We start from the raw sequence: 18,591 nt of genomic DNA, 5'->3' as shown, positions 1-18,591 counted from the left end.
TCTAATAAGTCACTTTAACGTGTTGTGCACGTGATTTCCAGAAAATGGCAACTGAATTTCTTAATCTCTGATTACAGGAGAACCTGCTGCTAATAGGAATTCTGTGGATAGATGGTTTAGAGGGCTGAGCCTGTGATGCCATCCCCTCATCTCAAATAAAATTGTATCATTTTAATGCCTGCTATCTGATTCTTTCAAGGCATTTTAATCAATCCCTCTGAATTATGGGTATAGTACCATTTACCTTTGAGGATGGAGATTGCCCTCTTAGGTGCACAGCCTGGAAGAGTGACATGGGATAAATAGGAATTTACTCTATTTTTTACCTGCTTACCTCTCCTTGCATAGTTAATAAACTATTTATTTTTATATATATGTTTATATATATGTATATGTACATATATATATATAAATATGTATATATTATAGCCTACAAACTATTTAAATAGAAATTTTTGCTGCTTTGGCACATGCAGAGCAACTCTCGTTCACTCTAAACTTATTTTGGTGTCAGAAAAATCTCGTATGTGTTTCTCTCTTGTGAGGGTTCTTTTTTTAAACTTCCTAGATGTTGATTCTTTTTTAAAAGAATATGTGCTTTATAGACTGTGATCAAAAGAAAATGTGTGAGTATTTGACAGCTAGGTATGAAGAGCCAGTTTGACCATATACTTGTTTATATTCGAAAATTAAATGTATAAATATATATATATGAAGTGAACACCTGAAATTTCGCCATCTGAGAGCATTTTCGTGCACTGACTCGATGCTTTCTTGCTTAGGTTCAACATAAAAGTGCAATTGCAGATTGTAGCAAGCTTCATGCTCACTGGTGTTTCGGGAGGTGCAAAATACGCCCAAAATGGACAACTCTTCGGGCGCTTTAAGCTGACGGAAACGCTCTCGGAAGACACCTTGGCTGGCCGGCTGGTCATGACCAAAGTCAACGCTGTTTATTTATTGCCTGTCACTAAAGAGAAGTCAGCACAGACCCAAGGAACCAAAGAGAAGGTTTATGAAGCAGCTATTGAGGAGAAGACAAAGGATTATATCTTCTTGAGGGTATCCAGGGAATGCTGCGAAGAGCTGAATCTTCGGGCAGATTGTGAAATGCAGGTGGGTCTGACTGCAGATGGGTTTGCTCTGGGGACTGTTTGTCTTGTGTTTGGTTTGGCTCCATGGTTGGTCTTGTATAACCAGGCAGAAATAACCTCAGATTAAGGTCACTGGAGTTGGCCTGCAGTGAACACATTTTCCACAAAGGATTCTCTCCTCCCTTTTATTTTGTTTTTGGGGAAACATATGCAAGAATCCTAATGTCTCAATTTAACATGGATAATTGGGCTGGGAAGACTTATGTTGTTCTGGGCTCTTGGTTTTGTGTTTGTTTTCTTAAAACAATAATTAAACTTCCTAATTGATTCTATTGGAAACTCCACTGGAATGCAAAATCAGCTGGGGCTTCAGGAACTGACTGATTTTTCCTTGAGTGTCTTATAAATCTTAGCCTGAGGCAGCAAATCTATTCTGCATTTAAAATTTGGGTCCTAAAGTTGTTTGTAAAATCATTTAGTACTTCCTACATGTATCAGTGGTGGTCAAATTCCTAAAGTGTTACCTATATTTGAATGAATTTTAATTGTGAGGAGGTTTTTTTCTGATTTCACTATTAACTGAAACTTTGGAAAGGGATCCTCAGGTTAGAACTGAGGAGACTGTAATTTGGATGTCTGGAGTTTTTGTGAAAGATACTGGAGACTTTGCAGTTCTCTTCAGCAGAGTTGGTATTCCCTGTGATTCTTAAACACTGACAAAACTGCTTTGATTTCTGTGGGTTTTGGATAAATTAGGTGATTTCCTTTGTTTCTTCTTCTAATAATTCATCTTGGAAACTTCCTGCTCCCTTGTTTACCTGCTGTTCTGGCTTAGCTATAATAAATACACATTCTGCTGTTATCAAAGGTACCACTGATGAAGGTGGGATGGAGGGAAGTGGTGCTTTAAACCCCTGCTGCCACTGTTTTATTTTTGGAGTGGTTCCTCTGTCCTGTGTCCTCTCCTGTGAACCTGGCACTGGATTAACTTCCTTTCCCACTGTTTTCTTATTGTGGAATGTGTATTAAAGCAGGTTACAGGCATCTCCTTCACAGATGGCCTCATTCAGTGCTCTGCAACAACAAATAGGACTATTTGATTCCATCCAAGCAGCATTAAAACCAAAACAAATCACAAGCTGTTAAAGAAGGAGGTGGATGCAGGTGGATAATACGAGGTATTTAATGCCAGGCATCTTGCTTGCACTCCCAGAAGGGGCTGTTAAAGCATCACCCAGAGGAGCATCACAATTTTTCTGCATTTAAATTCCCATCATTACACTGTGTGGTCTGTTGTCAGCCTTGGGTCTGTCTGAGCAAAGATGTTTTCCCTGTACAGACCAACCATGAGTCTGGGACCATTTGCCACTTGGGTCTAAACACCTGCAGGGGGTGGTGGAGGGGACAAGCCAGCACTGATAGGGATGGGGAGGACAGAGCTGTGGAAGGAGCTTGAGGTGCCCCTCAGGCTGGATGAGCTGTGCTGTCATTCCTGACAAGTCCTGAACCACCTGCTGGGAAGAGCAGTGGGGAAAAATTCTCCAGCATTTAAGTGTCCTGTTTAGAAAGAGTTTTCCAGGCAGTCACATCCACTTCAGTGAGCTCCATGCTTAATGTTGTTAGATTTGTTACTGCCCTTGTCTGCAGACTTGTGGTTGTACATCCTGCTGTAAAATGTGATAGTCAAGATGAATATTTAATGTTTTTATATCTGCCAGAGACTGAAAGTTAATGGCTACGATCTGCGGGGATACAAGCAAACCTTGTTTATTTACAGCAGAGCTGGTGTTGATTTTACATGCTACATAATGGTATGAACAGTGTAATACTGAAATAGGGCAGGAAAAAAGCAAATGCTAATTCACAAATCCTTTTGAAGGAGATGATCTGCGAGCAGTCAACTGTACTGGTGCACAGGAGGGTTTTTAAAGGTGTGATCCCTGTGGTAGGAAGGGACTCTGTGGGCAGATAAAGGAGTGTTAGGTACAACAAGTCGTTAAATCTAGAAGGATAAATTGTTCCTGCATAGCAGGAATTCTCCTCCACAGGGGGAGGATCGTGAGAGAAGTTTAGGTGGCTTTGAGTGAGTTTAGAGAAGTGATCATCTGCTTTTCAAACTGTCTTCCCCACCCCCCAAGTTTACTGTCTGATTTTGATAACCATGGTGATCTTTAATATAACAGATCGGGTTTTGTTTGTAATATGTGAGGAAAACTTGGTTTAGCTGGAAATTTCAAGTCTTTATATAAAGTTGTCGAAAAAAGATAATTGCAAAAATATATTCTGTTATTGCTTCTGATTGGTAGCAATGATTACCATGAGATTAAAGTGTGATTAAGTAATAATGGACTAGTAGATTATCAGTGAGTGATAGAGGAGAAAATGAATAGATCTGAGGCCAGATTGTTGCTTTGGGCATGGGAGTGACTGTCACCTCCATGGCTTTTCTCTGGGATGACAGGGGGTGTTGAGCCATCACTGCTGTGGTGGTGCTGATGGACCAGCTCATCTTTGCTCTGCTCCTGTTCTTCTCATCTCTTAATTGGTAGGACAGAACCAGCTCCTGTAAGCTGGTGGTGAAAGCTCTTAGATGGCCACAGAAATTGTAAATATAACTGATTATTTCCAGGGGGGTGAGGGGTACTCACCCAGACAGGTTGCAGTGATTTGGCTGCTTTGTAACATGCTCACAGTCACTGTAAATCTCAGAAAGGGGCTTATTTACTCTTATTTAATCACAAATGCTCGTTAGAGTTGCAGCACAGTAATTGCATAAATATGTAGTGACAGCAATGCTTTGGAAAAAAACCCTAAAAAGATGTGTGTCAGTCACTTGAAGCTCTTCAGCAGCTCTTGGGGTTTTTTTGCTGTTTATGTTAGTGCAAATCTGTGTCAAATTTTGTCTAAAGGCTTCTGTGTTCGTTGTGAACGTGGAGTTCTCTGGGGTAACACTGATCAGATTCTTTTGTTTTTGGAGAGATTAATAATTGCAAATTTAAATATGTGGAAATGATAATCTGAGTGAACTGTTTTTGTCTCCCCAGGAGCCGCTTTTATCCTGAGCTCACATTTAGAATGTATTTTTCTCTTTGGTCTTTTAGTATATTTATGTATCAACTAATTTCACTCTCCATTGTTCAGTTCTGAATTGAATCAGGAATTTTAACGTGTTCTGTGTGTTGTTTCTGGCTCTGGACCAGAATTCTCGTTGGCAATATCTTTTATTTACTAGCATTAAAACACATGTAATTGAGACAACAAAGCCAAGAGTGTATTAATAAGCAGCTGATTGTTGGAAATTAACTTTTGAGAGTTCTAATAGTGGAACATAAATGACAAGTTAATATAATTCCAGAATGTTTGACTAAAAATAACGTTTGGGGTTTATCTTTGCTGGTCTTGTGTCTGATTTAGGTCATCTGCTGATCTGTAAAAATGTCTTGTCAAAATGTCATTCTTTTTAAGTTGTTCTTACAATAAGGGATGAAAGCATATATTTGTAAGAACAACATTATAGGACAATAGTATTTTCCAGGAGTGTTTTTTGTATTAAAATTTTTTTTTTCAATAATGTTTTCCCTTTAATTATTTTCCTGAAAGCCCAGTGGAATCTTATCTTAAAAGTCAAACAACGAAATCACATTAGAAAAAAATGCTGTGTGTATGTTTTGATTCAAACCCACAAAAATTAGCAGGTTAATTTTATCACAGATCTTTGGGCTGAATGCTGTTTGCTGTTTCCTTCTGAGAGCCTCTGCAGGAAGATAAAAATGTGTCACGTACAGCAAAGTCTGATGAGCATTTTCTAAGTGAATCCTTTTTGTTCACCTCTTCATTTATTCCTTGGTTTTGTGGTGCAGGTTGAGCTCCAGTTCCAGCTGAACCGCTTACCCCTCTGTGAAATGCATTATGCCTTGGACAGGATTAAGGACAACAGTATTTTGTTTCCAGATGTCAGCATGACTCCCACCATCCCCTGGAGTCCCAACAGGTACACAAACACCAGCACTTTCATATCAGAGATTGGGTGGTAATGCAGCCCTGAATTTCTCATAGCAGATGGTTGGAATGTGCCCTAGAACGAGAAACAAGCCTTGCTCTTCATTAATGGTGAGGGGGTTCAGAGGAGGGAGTGAAGCTGTGCTAAATAAAACAAGAAAAGTGATCCTCTTGAGGGCCAGAACTTGTTGATTGGTTGTCCCTGAGCTGTGGGTTTAGAGGCATCACAGTTCCACTGTGGCTGCAGAAAACAAATCTGCTGCTGTTAATTACTGTGCTGCCTCTCTTCTCTGAAAATGTGATACTTTATGGGAATGTAAATACCAGTTCCGAGGAGTTTGCTGTGCAGGATCCCAAGTGTGCAGAGCCCTGTTTGCAAAGATCCCTTGGTGTATCTTGAGCTTGATGCAGCGAGCCCAAATTTGGACAAATCTCTGAGGGGGTGGATGTGGAAGGTGTGGGAATGACTCTTGGAAGGCTCCCTGCAGTTGCAAGCAAGCCCTGAGATTCTTTGTACACCTATTTCCCAGTTTCCTTTATGAAATTATAACCCCCCCGTGTCCCATCAATACTCCTCAAGAAACTTAAGTCTGATGCAGTGAAAATAGTTCATCTTGAGGAGGAGGCTTAGGGAAGAGCAATGTGAGGATCAGGGAATAGGGTCAGTATTCCTGCTGCATGGGGAAGGGTGACAGAGGCACGATCTGTGCTTGGAGAGCAGGGACATGAGAGGAATCTGGAACTGATCCCAGGCCCAGCCTGCGAGGAGTCGTGTGGGGTCTCGAAGGTGAGAACGAGGAGTGGGATTGCGGCGCAGGACGAATCAGGAGATGGCTCAGGGATTACAAGGAAAATGATCCGGCAGAAACCCGAGACCCTGAGATAATGGAAGACAAAAATGACAGGAAGAATTCCGGTTTGCCTTTGGAAGTGTAGGAAGAAGGGATCGATAGAGGGGCGGGAGCAGGAGGATTGCTGGGGGCATCAAAGCTGTGACAGCACTGGCAGAGAGGAGGGAATGGCTTTATACAGAGTCACACTGCAGAGCTAATGGAGGTCAGGGACAAGACTTAATTAAGTCTTGAGTGAATCCTACAAGGAAACTGTGTGTAAGAGTAGTTTGGAAGCAAGCAGCGATTTCAATTGAAAGGTAAGTCAAGTAGATAGAACTTTATCTTGTGTACAGGTCAGTTGTTGATATAATTTATTTGTATAATATTTTATAATTTTTTATACATAAAGAATGCAAGGGTTGTGGTTCAGTTTAAGTCACTGTAGTAAGTATGTTTTTTTCTATCTGGTGGCTTGGTTTGCTCTGCCCTAAGAATCAGCCTAACTCCAAACTGTCTTCCCTCTGGTTTTCTTCTATGTTTGTTTTATGTCCCGGTTACTTTCCAATATTTCTTAGAATCTCTTGCCAGCTTGTTGTTCATAACCATCTTAAAAGTTCAGTGAATTCCCTCTTGAGTTTACTCCCTGTTGCTGAACAGAAACTTTCCCAGTCTGTAAGAAGTGTGGTGCTTGTACCAGAGCAGATCACATTACTAAAGAATGGCCATATGTGCAGCAGTGACAGGTGTTTTTACTATGCATGTCTCCTTTTAAAGCTGTCACTGGGAATATTAAAAACTCTGTCTAGAAATCTTTAACCTCTTATGCTCACTGGAATTTTCTGAAAGCATCTTCCTCTTAGTGCTGGTATCACTGGCTGGTTACAGATCCTTTTTTTAGGCTGCTTTGCCATTAGAGGTATGTGCCTTGATGAGCTTAAAAACAACAAAAAAACCCACAAAGTAAAGAGAAGTTTGTAGTTAATTTGTAGCAATTAGTTTTTTAATTACTTTTTAATTGGATTGTAGATAACTCTCCCAAGCCCTGGAGCTGTGTAACTGTTGACTTTGAAAGTTGACAATGCAAATACCGCAGGGAAGAAACATATCTAATATAACTATTATTTTGCATGATAATAGTAGAAAATCATTATATGTTTACTTGGTTTTGTTATCAGGGGATGGTGCAGCGTGTACTTTCTCTAACACGTGTGCTGTGCAGGTTAATTATTGTTAGGTGAGATGATGTAAATTGAGAATAATTAGGCTCCTTGTGAGAAGAACTCGACCGATTAATTGCCAATATCAGATTTTTCTGATTAAAGCGTGCGGTTGTTCTGCCGGATTTGTTGCTCTGTTTCGTGTGCCTCAGTGCCACAATCGATACAGCAGCTCTGTAAGGGCTCTTTAATTTCTCTAAAGCTTTGGCAATCTTGGGAAACCTTCCTGCCAGCGGCTTGGCAGGGCTCGTGGTTGTGACCTGTGTGTGGTGCCTCTCTTTGCCCAGACAATGGGATGAGCAGTTGGACCCTCGGCTGAACGCGAAGCAGAAAGAGGCTGTTCTGGCCATCACCACCCCCCTGTCCATACAACTGCCTCCTGTTCTGATCATCGGTCCCTATGGGACAGGAAAAACCTTCACTCTGGCTCAGGCAGTCAAGCACATCCTCCAACAGCAGGACACCAGGTGAGAGGGGCTGCCGAGCAACCCCAGTCGCAGAAAAAAAAGGGGCAGTTTTGTTGCTTAAATCCAAGTGAAATGTAGAAATGGAGAAAGCAAACCTAAGCCATCCGGCGTGTTTGGAATGATAAAGTGATTTTATGATCTTAGCCCCTCTTTCCCATTTAGATCAAAGCTAATTAAAATGAACCATATGTAGAACGACTGCGATTTGCTCGACGTGGCGAGTTTTGCAGCGTGCTAGATAATAAAAGCTGTTCCTTAACAGCAAGTCTGCATTAATAATTACAAAATAATTATTGAGAATCTGTTTGAGCTGTAAATCTTCTCCTAAGTGAAGGGTTTGAGTTGAGGGCTGAATCAGACAGTAGGTTAGCTACTAATTTCATGAAGAGAAATGTGCAGGAAGATGGCCACTGTTTCCTTTTTTTTGTATTCTACTGCTTTGAATTGTTTTCTGTTTTCTTCATTGCTTTTTTATTTGCATCCATTTATTCCAGCAGGATTCTCATTTGCACCCATTCTAATAGTGCTGCTGATCTCTACATAAAGGATTATTTACATCCATATGTAGAAGCAGGCAATCCCCAGGCAAGACCTCTCAGGTATTTTTTTAAGGCTTATTATGTCTCTGTTAAATACTATTCTTAAGAAAAGGTGTCTATAAAAAAAGGTTAAAGAACTTTTAAAACATAAAAAAGCACATTGGCATTACCAGCCTAAAAGGAATGTGAAACATTGACAATGTAATTTTGGGTCATTTGTTAAATAAAAATAAAGACATCCTTTTTTAAGCTTTTATTATTCTATTGATAAATGTGTCTTTCCTAACGAGCAAGCTTTTGATATGCTCCTCTAAAAGCTACTATGATAAAATAAAATGAACTTTATTGGTATTTTAATTGCAGAAAATTTTGGCTCAGGCTTAAAATGCTAATTTGGAATCTGGGGTTACCCACCTGCCTTCTGGGAGAGAAACTTTGGTGTCACAGGAGCTGCATGTTTAGAGAATCATGTGAAAGTAGTTTGGCCTCTTCTGAAAAGTCAGTTTGAAGTCATTGTATGTTGTTGAAATGCACTTTACCATTGGTGTTCTGGGGAAATAGTTAAGGAAAAGAATAGAGAAGTGGAAGCTTAAGAGCAAGGAGGGAAAACTTGCATGGAAATAGTTAAGGAGGATTTATTTATGGGCATAAATCTGCTCCTGGGAATATTTTGCACAGTAATCACAACGTATACTTTGTGCTGCCAGCTTGGTGTTATATATACATTTTAAATTATGGGCATCATTTTCTGGATGCCAACGTGTGAGTTTATAATATTACTGAGAAAATGACTCTGTGTTTACTTGCTGGCTATTAAAAGCCATCCTGGACTTATATTTTATGCAATGTCAGGGAAGTTATGTGGAAGGGTTAGATTTACAACAGGTGTAAATTCTCTTAGGTTTGTTGGCTTTAGTTGCCATGTGACATTTTACAGACACTGAGGGGCTGGCCAAGGGGAAGGAGGCAGAGTCTTTCTGAGAAGATACCTTTGATCTGCTTGTATTTTAACACAGATTGTTTTGAGGTGATTTGTAAAGCACTTTGTGATGAAAAACATTTTGGTGTCTTACTTTTCTGGTGGGGAAAAAAAGTGTGTACTCCACCCTTTTGGGAATATTGGAGTGTGATTTAACAGGGCGAGGAGTTAAAGTTAAATACAGTTTTATTGTGGTTGCCAGGCTTTTGCTTCCTCCTTTTATACTCTTTTTTTCCAACTATCTAGTGCAGTCTCAGAAATATTGTGAGAAAACACATTAACAAAAGTAGTATTTTTCTCATGGTTAATATATATGTACATATTTGCCAAGAAAATTACAGCACTAATTAAAAAGTCACTGAAGTGTTTGAATCAAAGTCCAGTTGTCTTAGTATTGGCTACAAAGCCTTCAAAAAGTGCTGCTGGAGATTATCTGATATTGTTCAAATAGTCAAGATACCTCTGTAAAAAGTTAAAGTTTTAGAAAATGGAGCCACCTCTGGAGGTTTTTATATAATATATATATATATATATATATGTATATATAAGTGGACCCAAAAGTATGGATGTTTTCAAATAAACAATGTAACATATAATTGTTGTTTGAGCACTGAGTGCATCTCAACCTGCTGGGGCAAGAGTTAAAGGTCAATTTATCTGAACTGAAAGCCAGAGCTGTGTGAGACTCCCAGCTCAAAATTAATTACGGATGTACCTCCCTTATTGACTGTTGTCAAGATATATTTTCAAATTAAAATCATGACTGGTGGATTAAAATCATTACAGGGTGATCTGAGCCTCTTGCAATAGTTTAAAGGAAGCATCAAGTGGAGGGAAGCAGTTAACTATCCAAGGTGGATGTGCTGCTTGCAGAGTTTGTTGTGTTTCTAAATAACTGAACACTTTGCTTCAGCTTTTACTCCTTATTTACTCTACAAGTGATGAGTTGGCTGTTCAGTATCCTTGCTAAAAATGTTTCCATAGCTTAGTGGGGAGCAACATAATATTTATGTTGTTCCTAAAGAAGAAAGGCTGAATTATTTAGCATTGAGTGCTGAGAGCCATGTAGATATTTCTGTGGGTAAGATGTACACTAAATAAATTATCCTGTCAATGATGTGACATAAAAGTTGGAAATGTAGAGTTTATGGGGTTTTTTGTTTAAATATCATTTTATAAATTTGTGTCTTTTCCCAGCAAATAGCCTTCTGTGCCCTTTGGAAAATGCAAAGTCAGAATGAACACTGAGAATTGATGTCAAATCTCAGTTCTGCACCTAAATGAAATACCAGTGAAGCCTGAAGGCCAAATTCTCATAATCCTCATACCCATAAACAAATTTTTACCCAGGAAAAAACCCATGCCCCTGAGTCTGATTAGTAGATGAGTCAACTCTATTAGGGGCACACTCCAAAACATGACTTTTACTGGAGGAACTTAACACTGAACCCATTTCACAGACTTCTGTAAATGATGCAGAAACGTTTCTGAAGGAAGGAAACCCAAACCTGAGTGAGAGTTGGGAGCAGAAAGCCTGCACTGAAAGTGCTTCTGCTCACGGGAACACTTGAGTTTTAGTGCAGGAGCACCTTCAGATGGTGAGTCAGAGCTGTGAGAGGCAGTAATTGGCTCCTAATTGCTACACTCCTTTTCTCTGTGGATGTGCTTGCCTCCATCAGCTGCTGGAGCCTTCTGGAGGTGGCTGCTCAGGTAGCTGAATAATTCAGATTGTCACCCTCTGCTAAAATATCCAGGCAGCAATTTCTCTGTGTGTCTCTGGTCATACAGTGGTTGAGCTATCTATTGTTTATTACTATTATTTTACTTGCATATTTCAAATGTACTCATTTCCATACTTCCCATTTTTATGGAATACTAAGGGAAGAGGAAAGAGGTTTATGCTGCCTTTATCTATGTATTTAATGTTTTTATTTCTCCCTAAGCATCTTGTTGCTGACTGCCAGTTCAGCAATGTCAGAAAATAAGTTGATTCTGATTAAAATGTCTCAGCATTTTTAAATCCTTTGCTCATCACATAGATGTGTAAGTGCTGCAGGTATCCTGCAGGTACCTTCAGGATGTGGCTGCTTCAGGAGATACCCAGGCTATGAAAATTAATCAATAGGAGCAAAGCAGAGTCTGAATTCAAAAAGAAAACAAACAACAAGCCAAACCAAAACCCCAGCAGGCTTTAAAAGACCATTGCCCTTTATCCAAATTGCCTGTAGTAAAGTTCTTGTACAGAAAATGGAATTAATTTATCTTATCAAATGTTAGTCTGGAAAATAAATTACTCCTCTGCCAGTTACTTTTTTTTTTTCCTTGAAACTCTAGCTTCTATCTTACTGCATCCTCAAAGTAAGATGGATTAAAAAAGTTAACTTTCAAGTTGTGAGACAGGTTCTTCACATGTTTTCTGCATCCCAAGGAACGTTCTTGTGAGAATGAGCCTCTCCTTGGAGATGGATCAAAAGAAATGGAAGAGGGCAAATCAGGTGCTTTTAAAGTTTTCTCTAGGCTTCTTGGGACTACTTAGATTTATTTTTTTTCTAATGATCTCTTTACAGAGGCATGAAATTAGACTGTTAGATTCCTTTCCCTCTTAAGTTTCTGTGCTCTTTTTACTGGAGGGATTTCAGGTGAGAAATAACTGCACAGAATCTGAGGAGCTGGGACTGGAGTTGATCCAAGGAGAGTTCTTTGGAGTACAGCCTGAAGGGAGAGTCCTGGCCTTTGTAGCAAGAGCTGGGAGGAATTTCCAGTTCAGAACAGGCAGAAGGGAAGAACTGAAGTTGAGTCCCCACTTGCTCCATTGTAACAAGTCACAAGAAGTAGAATTTCTTTTGTAGGACATTAGTGCAAATGAAACCCTTTTCAGCCTCCCTCAGGGGTACTGACTGCAGGCTCCCCCTTATTAAATTTTACAAGTATATTTGAAGTAATTAGGAGCAATCCCAGCCTGGAATGACTCAATTTGACTAACATTTAATTGAAATATTTGGGCAAATTTCTTTTTTTGAGGTAGTGGCTGGGAAGGTGATGGGATATAGGCAGGTCAGCTCGTTGCATTTCTGGCCCATTGGCTAAAGATCCACGGAAATTAAGGCTTCTGTTGTAGATAACCAGGTGCCACATCTAGAAAAAAAGGTATTTCCTTTACCTTATTCCACACAAAATGCAGATTCAGTGCATGTTAACCAAGCATTAAGCACAGTGGATATATCCAGTGCTTTTGCAGAAGATGGAGTTCCTAATTTATAACCTTCTGGGACTTCCATTTTGAGGTGATTCTCTGTGTATTTGCTGGTAGTTTCGCTGCCTATGGTTTGGGTAAACCTTGGTCTGCAAGGTTTGAATTTCTCCAGAATTAAAGTGTTGCTCTGAGGCACATGATGTGAGCAAATCTACTCTCAAGTGAGCTGTGAGTACTTTTATTTTCTGTTGCTGGAGCTTTTGCCCACTTTAGTACCCAGAGCTGCACTAATGGAAGGTATTGTAGGTACTGATGAGTATTTTGATTAGTACTTGGCTATGCAGGTGTTACCATGAGAAGTTTTAGTCTTTTGTTTAATCAGAATTTAAGGGCACGTCCCAGGGTGAAATGTTTGTGTTAAGCTGTTAAACCCCGTTTTTGTAATTGGTTCTCCCAACTTTAAGGAAAAACCCACCTAATAATGAAATTACAGGAGATTTTGTTAGCCCAAGTTGCCCCTGAGAAAGAAAGCCCTTGTTCAGTGAGGTTTACTTCTCTCTCGACATCCTCCAAGTAGTCACATCTGTCAGGTGTTTTTATGCCAGTGGTGAATAATAGCTCTGGGATACCTTTTTCATCTCACATCAAAATAAAAGAAATTAATGGGTAAGCAGCAATGCAGTTTGAAATGCTGTCAGCCAATCTGTGAGTCACCCACAGTTGAATTTTTGTAATAAAAGGCAGTGCATGGTATAATAATGTCTAATAACCATAATATTTTGCATTTCAATAGCACCTTTCATCCAAGAATCTCAAAGTGCTTTACAAACATAAACTCACAGTAAACTCAGTAATCCTTACAGTTCTCCTGTGAGGTGGTAGGTGAGTATTAACCTCAGTTAGGGCAGAAAAAGTGAATCATGCAGAAATATATTACTTGTTGTAATCCTGATCCTCGTTTCTCTCCCGTTCCGTGGTAATTGTCAAACAGGGGTGGACATGTGGTACCCAAAGTCCCTCCAGTGCCATCCTGTTTTGCAGTTCAGTGCAGAATTACACTTTTCCAAACACTTTATTAACGATTTGGGATTTGTTAATGTGGGCGCAGGAGAAATTAAGTAAAGAATGGATAAACCAAACAGCATTAAATCCCAGATTTAGAAGTGAAATTAATTTAAACAGCTTCATCTTAAGTTGCTTTGGAAAGAAACTAAAATAGCTTTAAATATTGATATCTGCACAGTAGTTACCTGTAGTTTCAAGGCTCAGACAATCCATGGTGTGTGCAAAAGGAAGAGCAGGATTTCAGTATATTCCATATCTTACCTGCAGTGGATGGGATGTGCAGACTGCAGCTCTGGCAGTTCCATACTCTGGGCTATAGTTACAGTTCAGCTGAGGAAATATGTCTTTAAAATGAGTTAAATGAGTTAGTTTAAAATGAAATAGACTTTGATGTGAGGGTTACACAGAACTTAAATGTGTGAAGAAAGTACAGATTTCCATATGTGAATTAATCCTTGGTAGCTGTTTGTGTCTGTAAAATGGCACTGCAGTGAATAATGCAAAGTAAATCCAAGGTATTTTAGCATGTAGTTCTGCAGAGTCGTGATGTTTTGCTTCTTGAAGATCACGTTTATTTACCAGAAAACTGAATGTCAATATTTGAAATATTAGGCTGCTTCTGTGTTCAAACAATATGGAAAATAAGCCCCTTTTTGTTTTCTAGGGTATATTTCAGAAATCGCTGGGTAAAGACTGTTCACCCAGTTGTGCATCAGTACTGTTTGATTTCAAGCACACATTCCACCTTTCAGATGCCACAGAAAGAAGACATTCTAAAGCAAAGAGTAGTAGTTGTTACTTTAAACACATCACAGTATCTATGTCAACTGGATCTTGAACCAGGTAAAGTAATTTCTAAACAAGAAGTGTCCATGCTTGAGAAAAATTCCTCTTACCAGTGTTGGTTCCTTACCCGGTACTTGGAACTGTTCCAAAATAAAGTAAACAATGATAATCTTAAAATGCTCTTTTGTTTGTATTTTTTTTTTAATGAATAAATGTTTATTACAAAGCTGTAAACTACTGGCATTCAAATTAACCTTTTGCTTGTTCTTTCTTCTCCTTACTTAAAAAAACCAAAACCTAAATAAAGAAGCAATACTGTGTATGATCTGGTGCTTCTGAGATCCAAGAGGGAAAATTCTGTTTGAGATTCTGACTTTGAATATTATGCTCATTAAGGTCATTACTCAGTGGAGCATGTAAGCATAAATACACAGAGAGCTTTTCCCCTCGTTTTGTGAATTGTTCAGCTTTGCAAACAACTCCCACAAATACAAGCCCTGTGCTTTGTTAACACGATACACTTAGGGTTGTTTTCTAAACTGAAACACATTAGAGTGATATTATTTGGGGGCAGAGGCTGCTTAGGGTTTATTGTTTCCTTGATCTCCCAGTGAAGTCCATCTGCTTTTTTTTGGAGAGCAGGGGATTTCCTCACAGAGGTTGTTAGGATTGGGTTTTTTATGGCGACGTTTAAGCATTTGTTGCAGCAGAGAAAACTGATATGGAATTCATGGTAAATATTTTCAGGTCTCTAGACAGAAATAGCTGCTTTGTTTGGCACTGAGCTGTGTACAGTCATGCCACAGTAATGTGTGTGCAGCTGGATGAAATTCATATTTTCCAAAGAAAATTGCTGCATTTGTATGTATGTAATCTTAATTGGATGCTGCACTAAGTCCTGTAATACTTTGCTTTACACCTTAATATATCACAGATACCAATGTATAAAACCACTTCTCTTCTATACCTGTCTTGAGCTTACATTTCATGCAATATAAGTCTGCAGTGGCCAGGTTTTTTTTTCAAGTGCATGTTCTCCAGTGCATAGATTCCCACCCACCCACCAAAACCTTTTGGTCCAGTGTTGTCATAAGATTGAATTGAAATTTTCCTTCAACTTCTGTTCCTTTTTTCCCCCCCAACATTCCTTTAAGCCCATAACCAGCAAAGTGCTCAGGTATGTGTGCAATTTTAATGGGGAATTGAGTATATAAAATATAGTTAATAGGACTCAAGTACATGAGGAAGTCCTTGTCATTGTCCAAAGCTCTTCAAGTCTCATGGTGGTGAAAAGACTTTCAGATTTGAGAAACCTCCTGAGGGAGGTTGGCCAAGAGACATTTCCTCTTGGTATGAGGAGGGCTCAGATAAAACAGGTGTTTAATTTCATGTCTGTCAGAAGAAAGAGGCAGATCTGGGGGCTCCTGCCAGTGTCAGTGGCAATCAGGTGACCACTGTTGGTCATTTGATGGGTTTGAAAATTCTTTGTGTGGTTTCTTGTAGTTGCTAGAAATTAATTTGTGGTTTGGTTTTTTTTTTCCCCCAATTTTGGATACTGTCAGAATACAGAACATTAAGTTCAATTTTTTTGTTTTGTTTTGTTAATTTTTTGGGTACTATCAGAATACAGAAGGTTAAGTTCAATTTCTTGTTTGGTTATCAGTGTTTATTTTATCATATTTCACGTTCATTTATTTGCTGATATCTCTGTTTTACAGGGTTTTTTACACACATTCTGTTAGATGAAGCTGCTCAAGCTATGGAGTGTGAAACTATTATGCCTCTAGCACTAGCTAATAAAAACACAAGGATTGTCTTGGCTGGAGACCATATGCAGGTAAAAGCTATGGAATTTTTGAGTAGAAAGTGCACATATATATATATAGTATTTGTATTTATATGTTTAAGTTATTTATCTGCTCTAAATTATATAATAAATGGGGAAGCCAAGGAGAATTCAAAGGATGTGATCTGGATAAGATAGAGGGGTGGTTATTCCAGTCAGGGGTTCGTGACTGCTGTTCCCTGTTGGTTTTTGAAGGAATTCAAGAATACGGAGTATCTTTATTAGGATTTATACAACTACTTTTAAATTTTTATTAGAAGCATCATAATCTGGTGAACAAGAAAGAAATAGGAAACTGAAAAAACATTCTATTTCACTTTTTAAATTGTGTTAAAATTTCTGATCTGTGCTATTTGTGGTATAACTTAATTGTAAAGTGGTTGTCAGAGCAGTGGTGTAACGTCATTCAAAACACAGTTTGGGGTGTTGAGAGTAGATATAAGGGCTCTTACATCTTCTATGCTGGTCTTTTGTCACTTCTGTGGTAGGAATGGGCGTTTCTCTGGAATAGCCTTGGTCTGTGTCTTCCAACTCTGAATGTACAGGAAATGTAAAGTCTCGTTTTCGGTTTGATGCAAAATACTTAATGCTGGGAGCGTGAAATTCCGAGTCCACATCACTTAGTTACGTTTTCTTTGTGTGTGTGTGTCTATTACAGCTCAGTCCTTTTGTCTACAGTGAATTTGCCAGGGAGAGGAACCTTCACGTCTCCTTGCTGGATCGGCTCTACGAGCACTACCCTGCGGAATTCCCCTGCAGGATCCTGCTGTGTGAGAACTATCGCTCCCATGAAGCAATCATCAAGTAGGTGTGAACTTTTTCACTGTATCACGTGGCTTCTTTGACTGGTGTGAGTGAACCAAAGAACAGCCAAGCGCAGCTGAAGCGTCCCTGTGATGGGATCTTAGCTGGGGGTTGAAATTTGGCCCCCTGGAGCAGATGCCAGGGGTTCAGCTGGTTGTGGGACAGACCCCTGGTTCGGGTTGGGGATGCTTTGGCTGCAAGGCTTGCACACTGAGCCAAAGCAGAGCTAAGTTGCCCTTTTTAACCATTATACAGCATATTATGTGGGGTCTGTGTGCAGAATTTTAGCTTTACTGGGGTGGATTGTCTCAGAACTGTGAGCTGTGGGCAGTGCAAGGAACATATGGATATGCAACTGCCAACAGGAAAAAATAGGTCACAGTTGGAGCGTGTTCCTTCACTGTTGACATCTTACATTACTTCTTTCAAGACACATTAATCAGTGGGTTTGCATTTTTCTGCTGTGATAAACTAATGGCTGCTAGTGTAATGAGCTCATCCATGAGCTGTGCTGGAAAGAGTAAGTGCAGTCATGGGGAAAAATGCTAAAGTTTAAATCCTGGCTCAGATATGTACTGAGGAATATTATGTTGGTATCCACTCATACTAATTAGGTTATCACTGTGTTCAAAGCAAAAGCAGAAATATTTAAGTGCTCTGGGGAATCAAGAGTGAGAATGTAAAATATTTTCTTGCATAGCTTGATCTGTCTGCACTTCATGGACTTTGTAATTATAGACTCGGTGATGCTAAAATTTCTTACACACTTCTTGGAACTGTGAGTTTGAAATGAGAGAGCATTTGGAAAGGAAGGGATTGTTTCAGCTTTTGTTTAGAGATCACTTTCCATGAAATTTGCCTCAGAAAGATCATGAAAATTCACTTCAGCACTTGGAGTTCAGACAGGGAGTTCCTAGAAAGATCCACTGTGCTGAACACCAAGGTAAGGACTGCAGGAATCCCAGCAGGGCTGGGCTGGTGAGAGTCCAGCGTGCCCAATCCCACCAGGAAGTATTGCTGGGGGAAGTGAAAGCTGCTGAACTCTCTCAGGGTGGTCCCTTTGGATGTCTCAGGTCCACTTTTTTATATGAAGTGGAGTTTCCCCTGACAAATGGGACCATGGCACTTAAGACAGAAGCAAGTGTGGGAAGATGGTTCATGGAGGGCTCATTAATCATCCCAACCTCACTGAAATAGAGACACCATGAGAAATTAAGGGAAGAACAAGCCATTAGTTCAGCCTAACTTTGGAGCTGTAATTGGAAAAAACAGTCTGTGTAGAAATAGTTTTGTTGTTTAATGAGATCTCATTCCTAAGAGCTAATTTGCAGAAGAAATTGTTAATTTTGCTGATAGGCAGCAGTGGAGTGACTGCAGCTCCATCCACAGAGGGGGTGAATACTCTCCAGGGTTGTCCAGGGTAAGCCAGGTCAGGTCAGGGATGGGCTGCAGTTGTTTGATGGTGATTTGGTAGCAGCCAAGTTTCTTTAGCTTTTCCATGACCGGCTACTTCCATCTTAAGCTACAAGTGCTGGAATCCTGGAAGAGCTCAGTGGACCCACCAACTGCCCAGGGCCCTGCTTGGGTTGTCTTCATGTCAGGCTGTGTTCAGGTCACTGCATCCCCTGAGGGATGTCCAGAGAGCACTGAGGTTGGATGCTGAGCACTGGAAAGTTAGATCAGACCTAAATTCACTAATTACTGGAAGGCAGTGCATTAGTTTGGGTCAACTGTGCATGCAGTAGTACCCAGGATTTATATCAAACTGC

The 18,591-nt window shown here is 39.7% G+C and overlaps 1 protein-coding gene across 2 annotated transcripts in view; it reads left to right on the top strand.

The window, feature by feature from the left end:
- HELZ (helicase with zinc finger) overlaps nucleotides 1-18,591 on the top strand; it is an 83,093-nt gene that overhangs the window by 36,566 nt on the left and 27,936 nt on the right. The window contains exons 12-18 of one of the 2 annotated variants that reach the window (XM_050318984.1): nucleotides 783-1,116; nucleotides 4,955-5,085; nucleotides 7,431-7,610; nucleotides 8,108-8,209; nucleotides 14,051-14,229; nucleotides 15,891-16,009; nucleotides 16,677-16,822. In XM_050318984.1, coding sequence (XP_050174941.1) covers nucleotides 783-1,116; nucleotides 4,955-5,085; nucleotides 7,431-7,610; nucleotides 8,108-8,209; nucleotides 14,051-14,229; nucleotides 15,891-16,009; nucleotides 16,677-16,822 — 1,191 coding nt within the window. Of the gene's footprint in view, nucleotides 1-782; nucleotides 1,117-4,954; nucleotides 5,086-7,430; nucleotides 7,611-8,104; nucleotides 8,210-14,050; nucleotides 14,230-15,890; nucleotides 16,010-16,676; nucleotides 16,823-18,591 lie in introns of both variants that reach the window. The other variant, XM_050318983.1, reaches the window with a different exon arrangement.

Source organism: Myiozetetes cayanensis, unplaced genomic scaffold (assembly GCF_022539395.1).
Source record: "Myiozetetes cayanensis isolate MyiCay16 unplaced genomic scaffold, myiCay2020 scf22, whole genome shotgun sequence".
Classification (NCBI taxonomy): Eukaryota; Metazoa; Chordata; class Aves; order Passeriformes; family Tyrannidae; genus Myiozetetes; species Myiozetetes cayanensis.
Note: the sequence above shows the minus strand (reverse complement) of the source record. Positions and strands in the feature narration are given on the sequence as shown.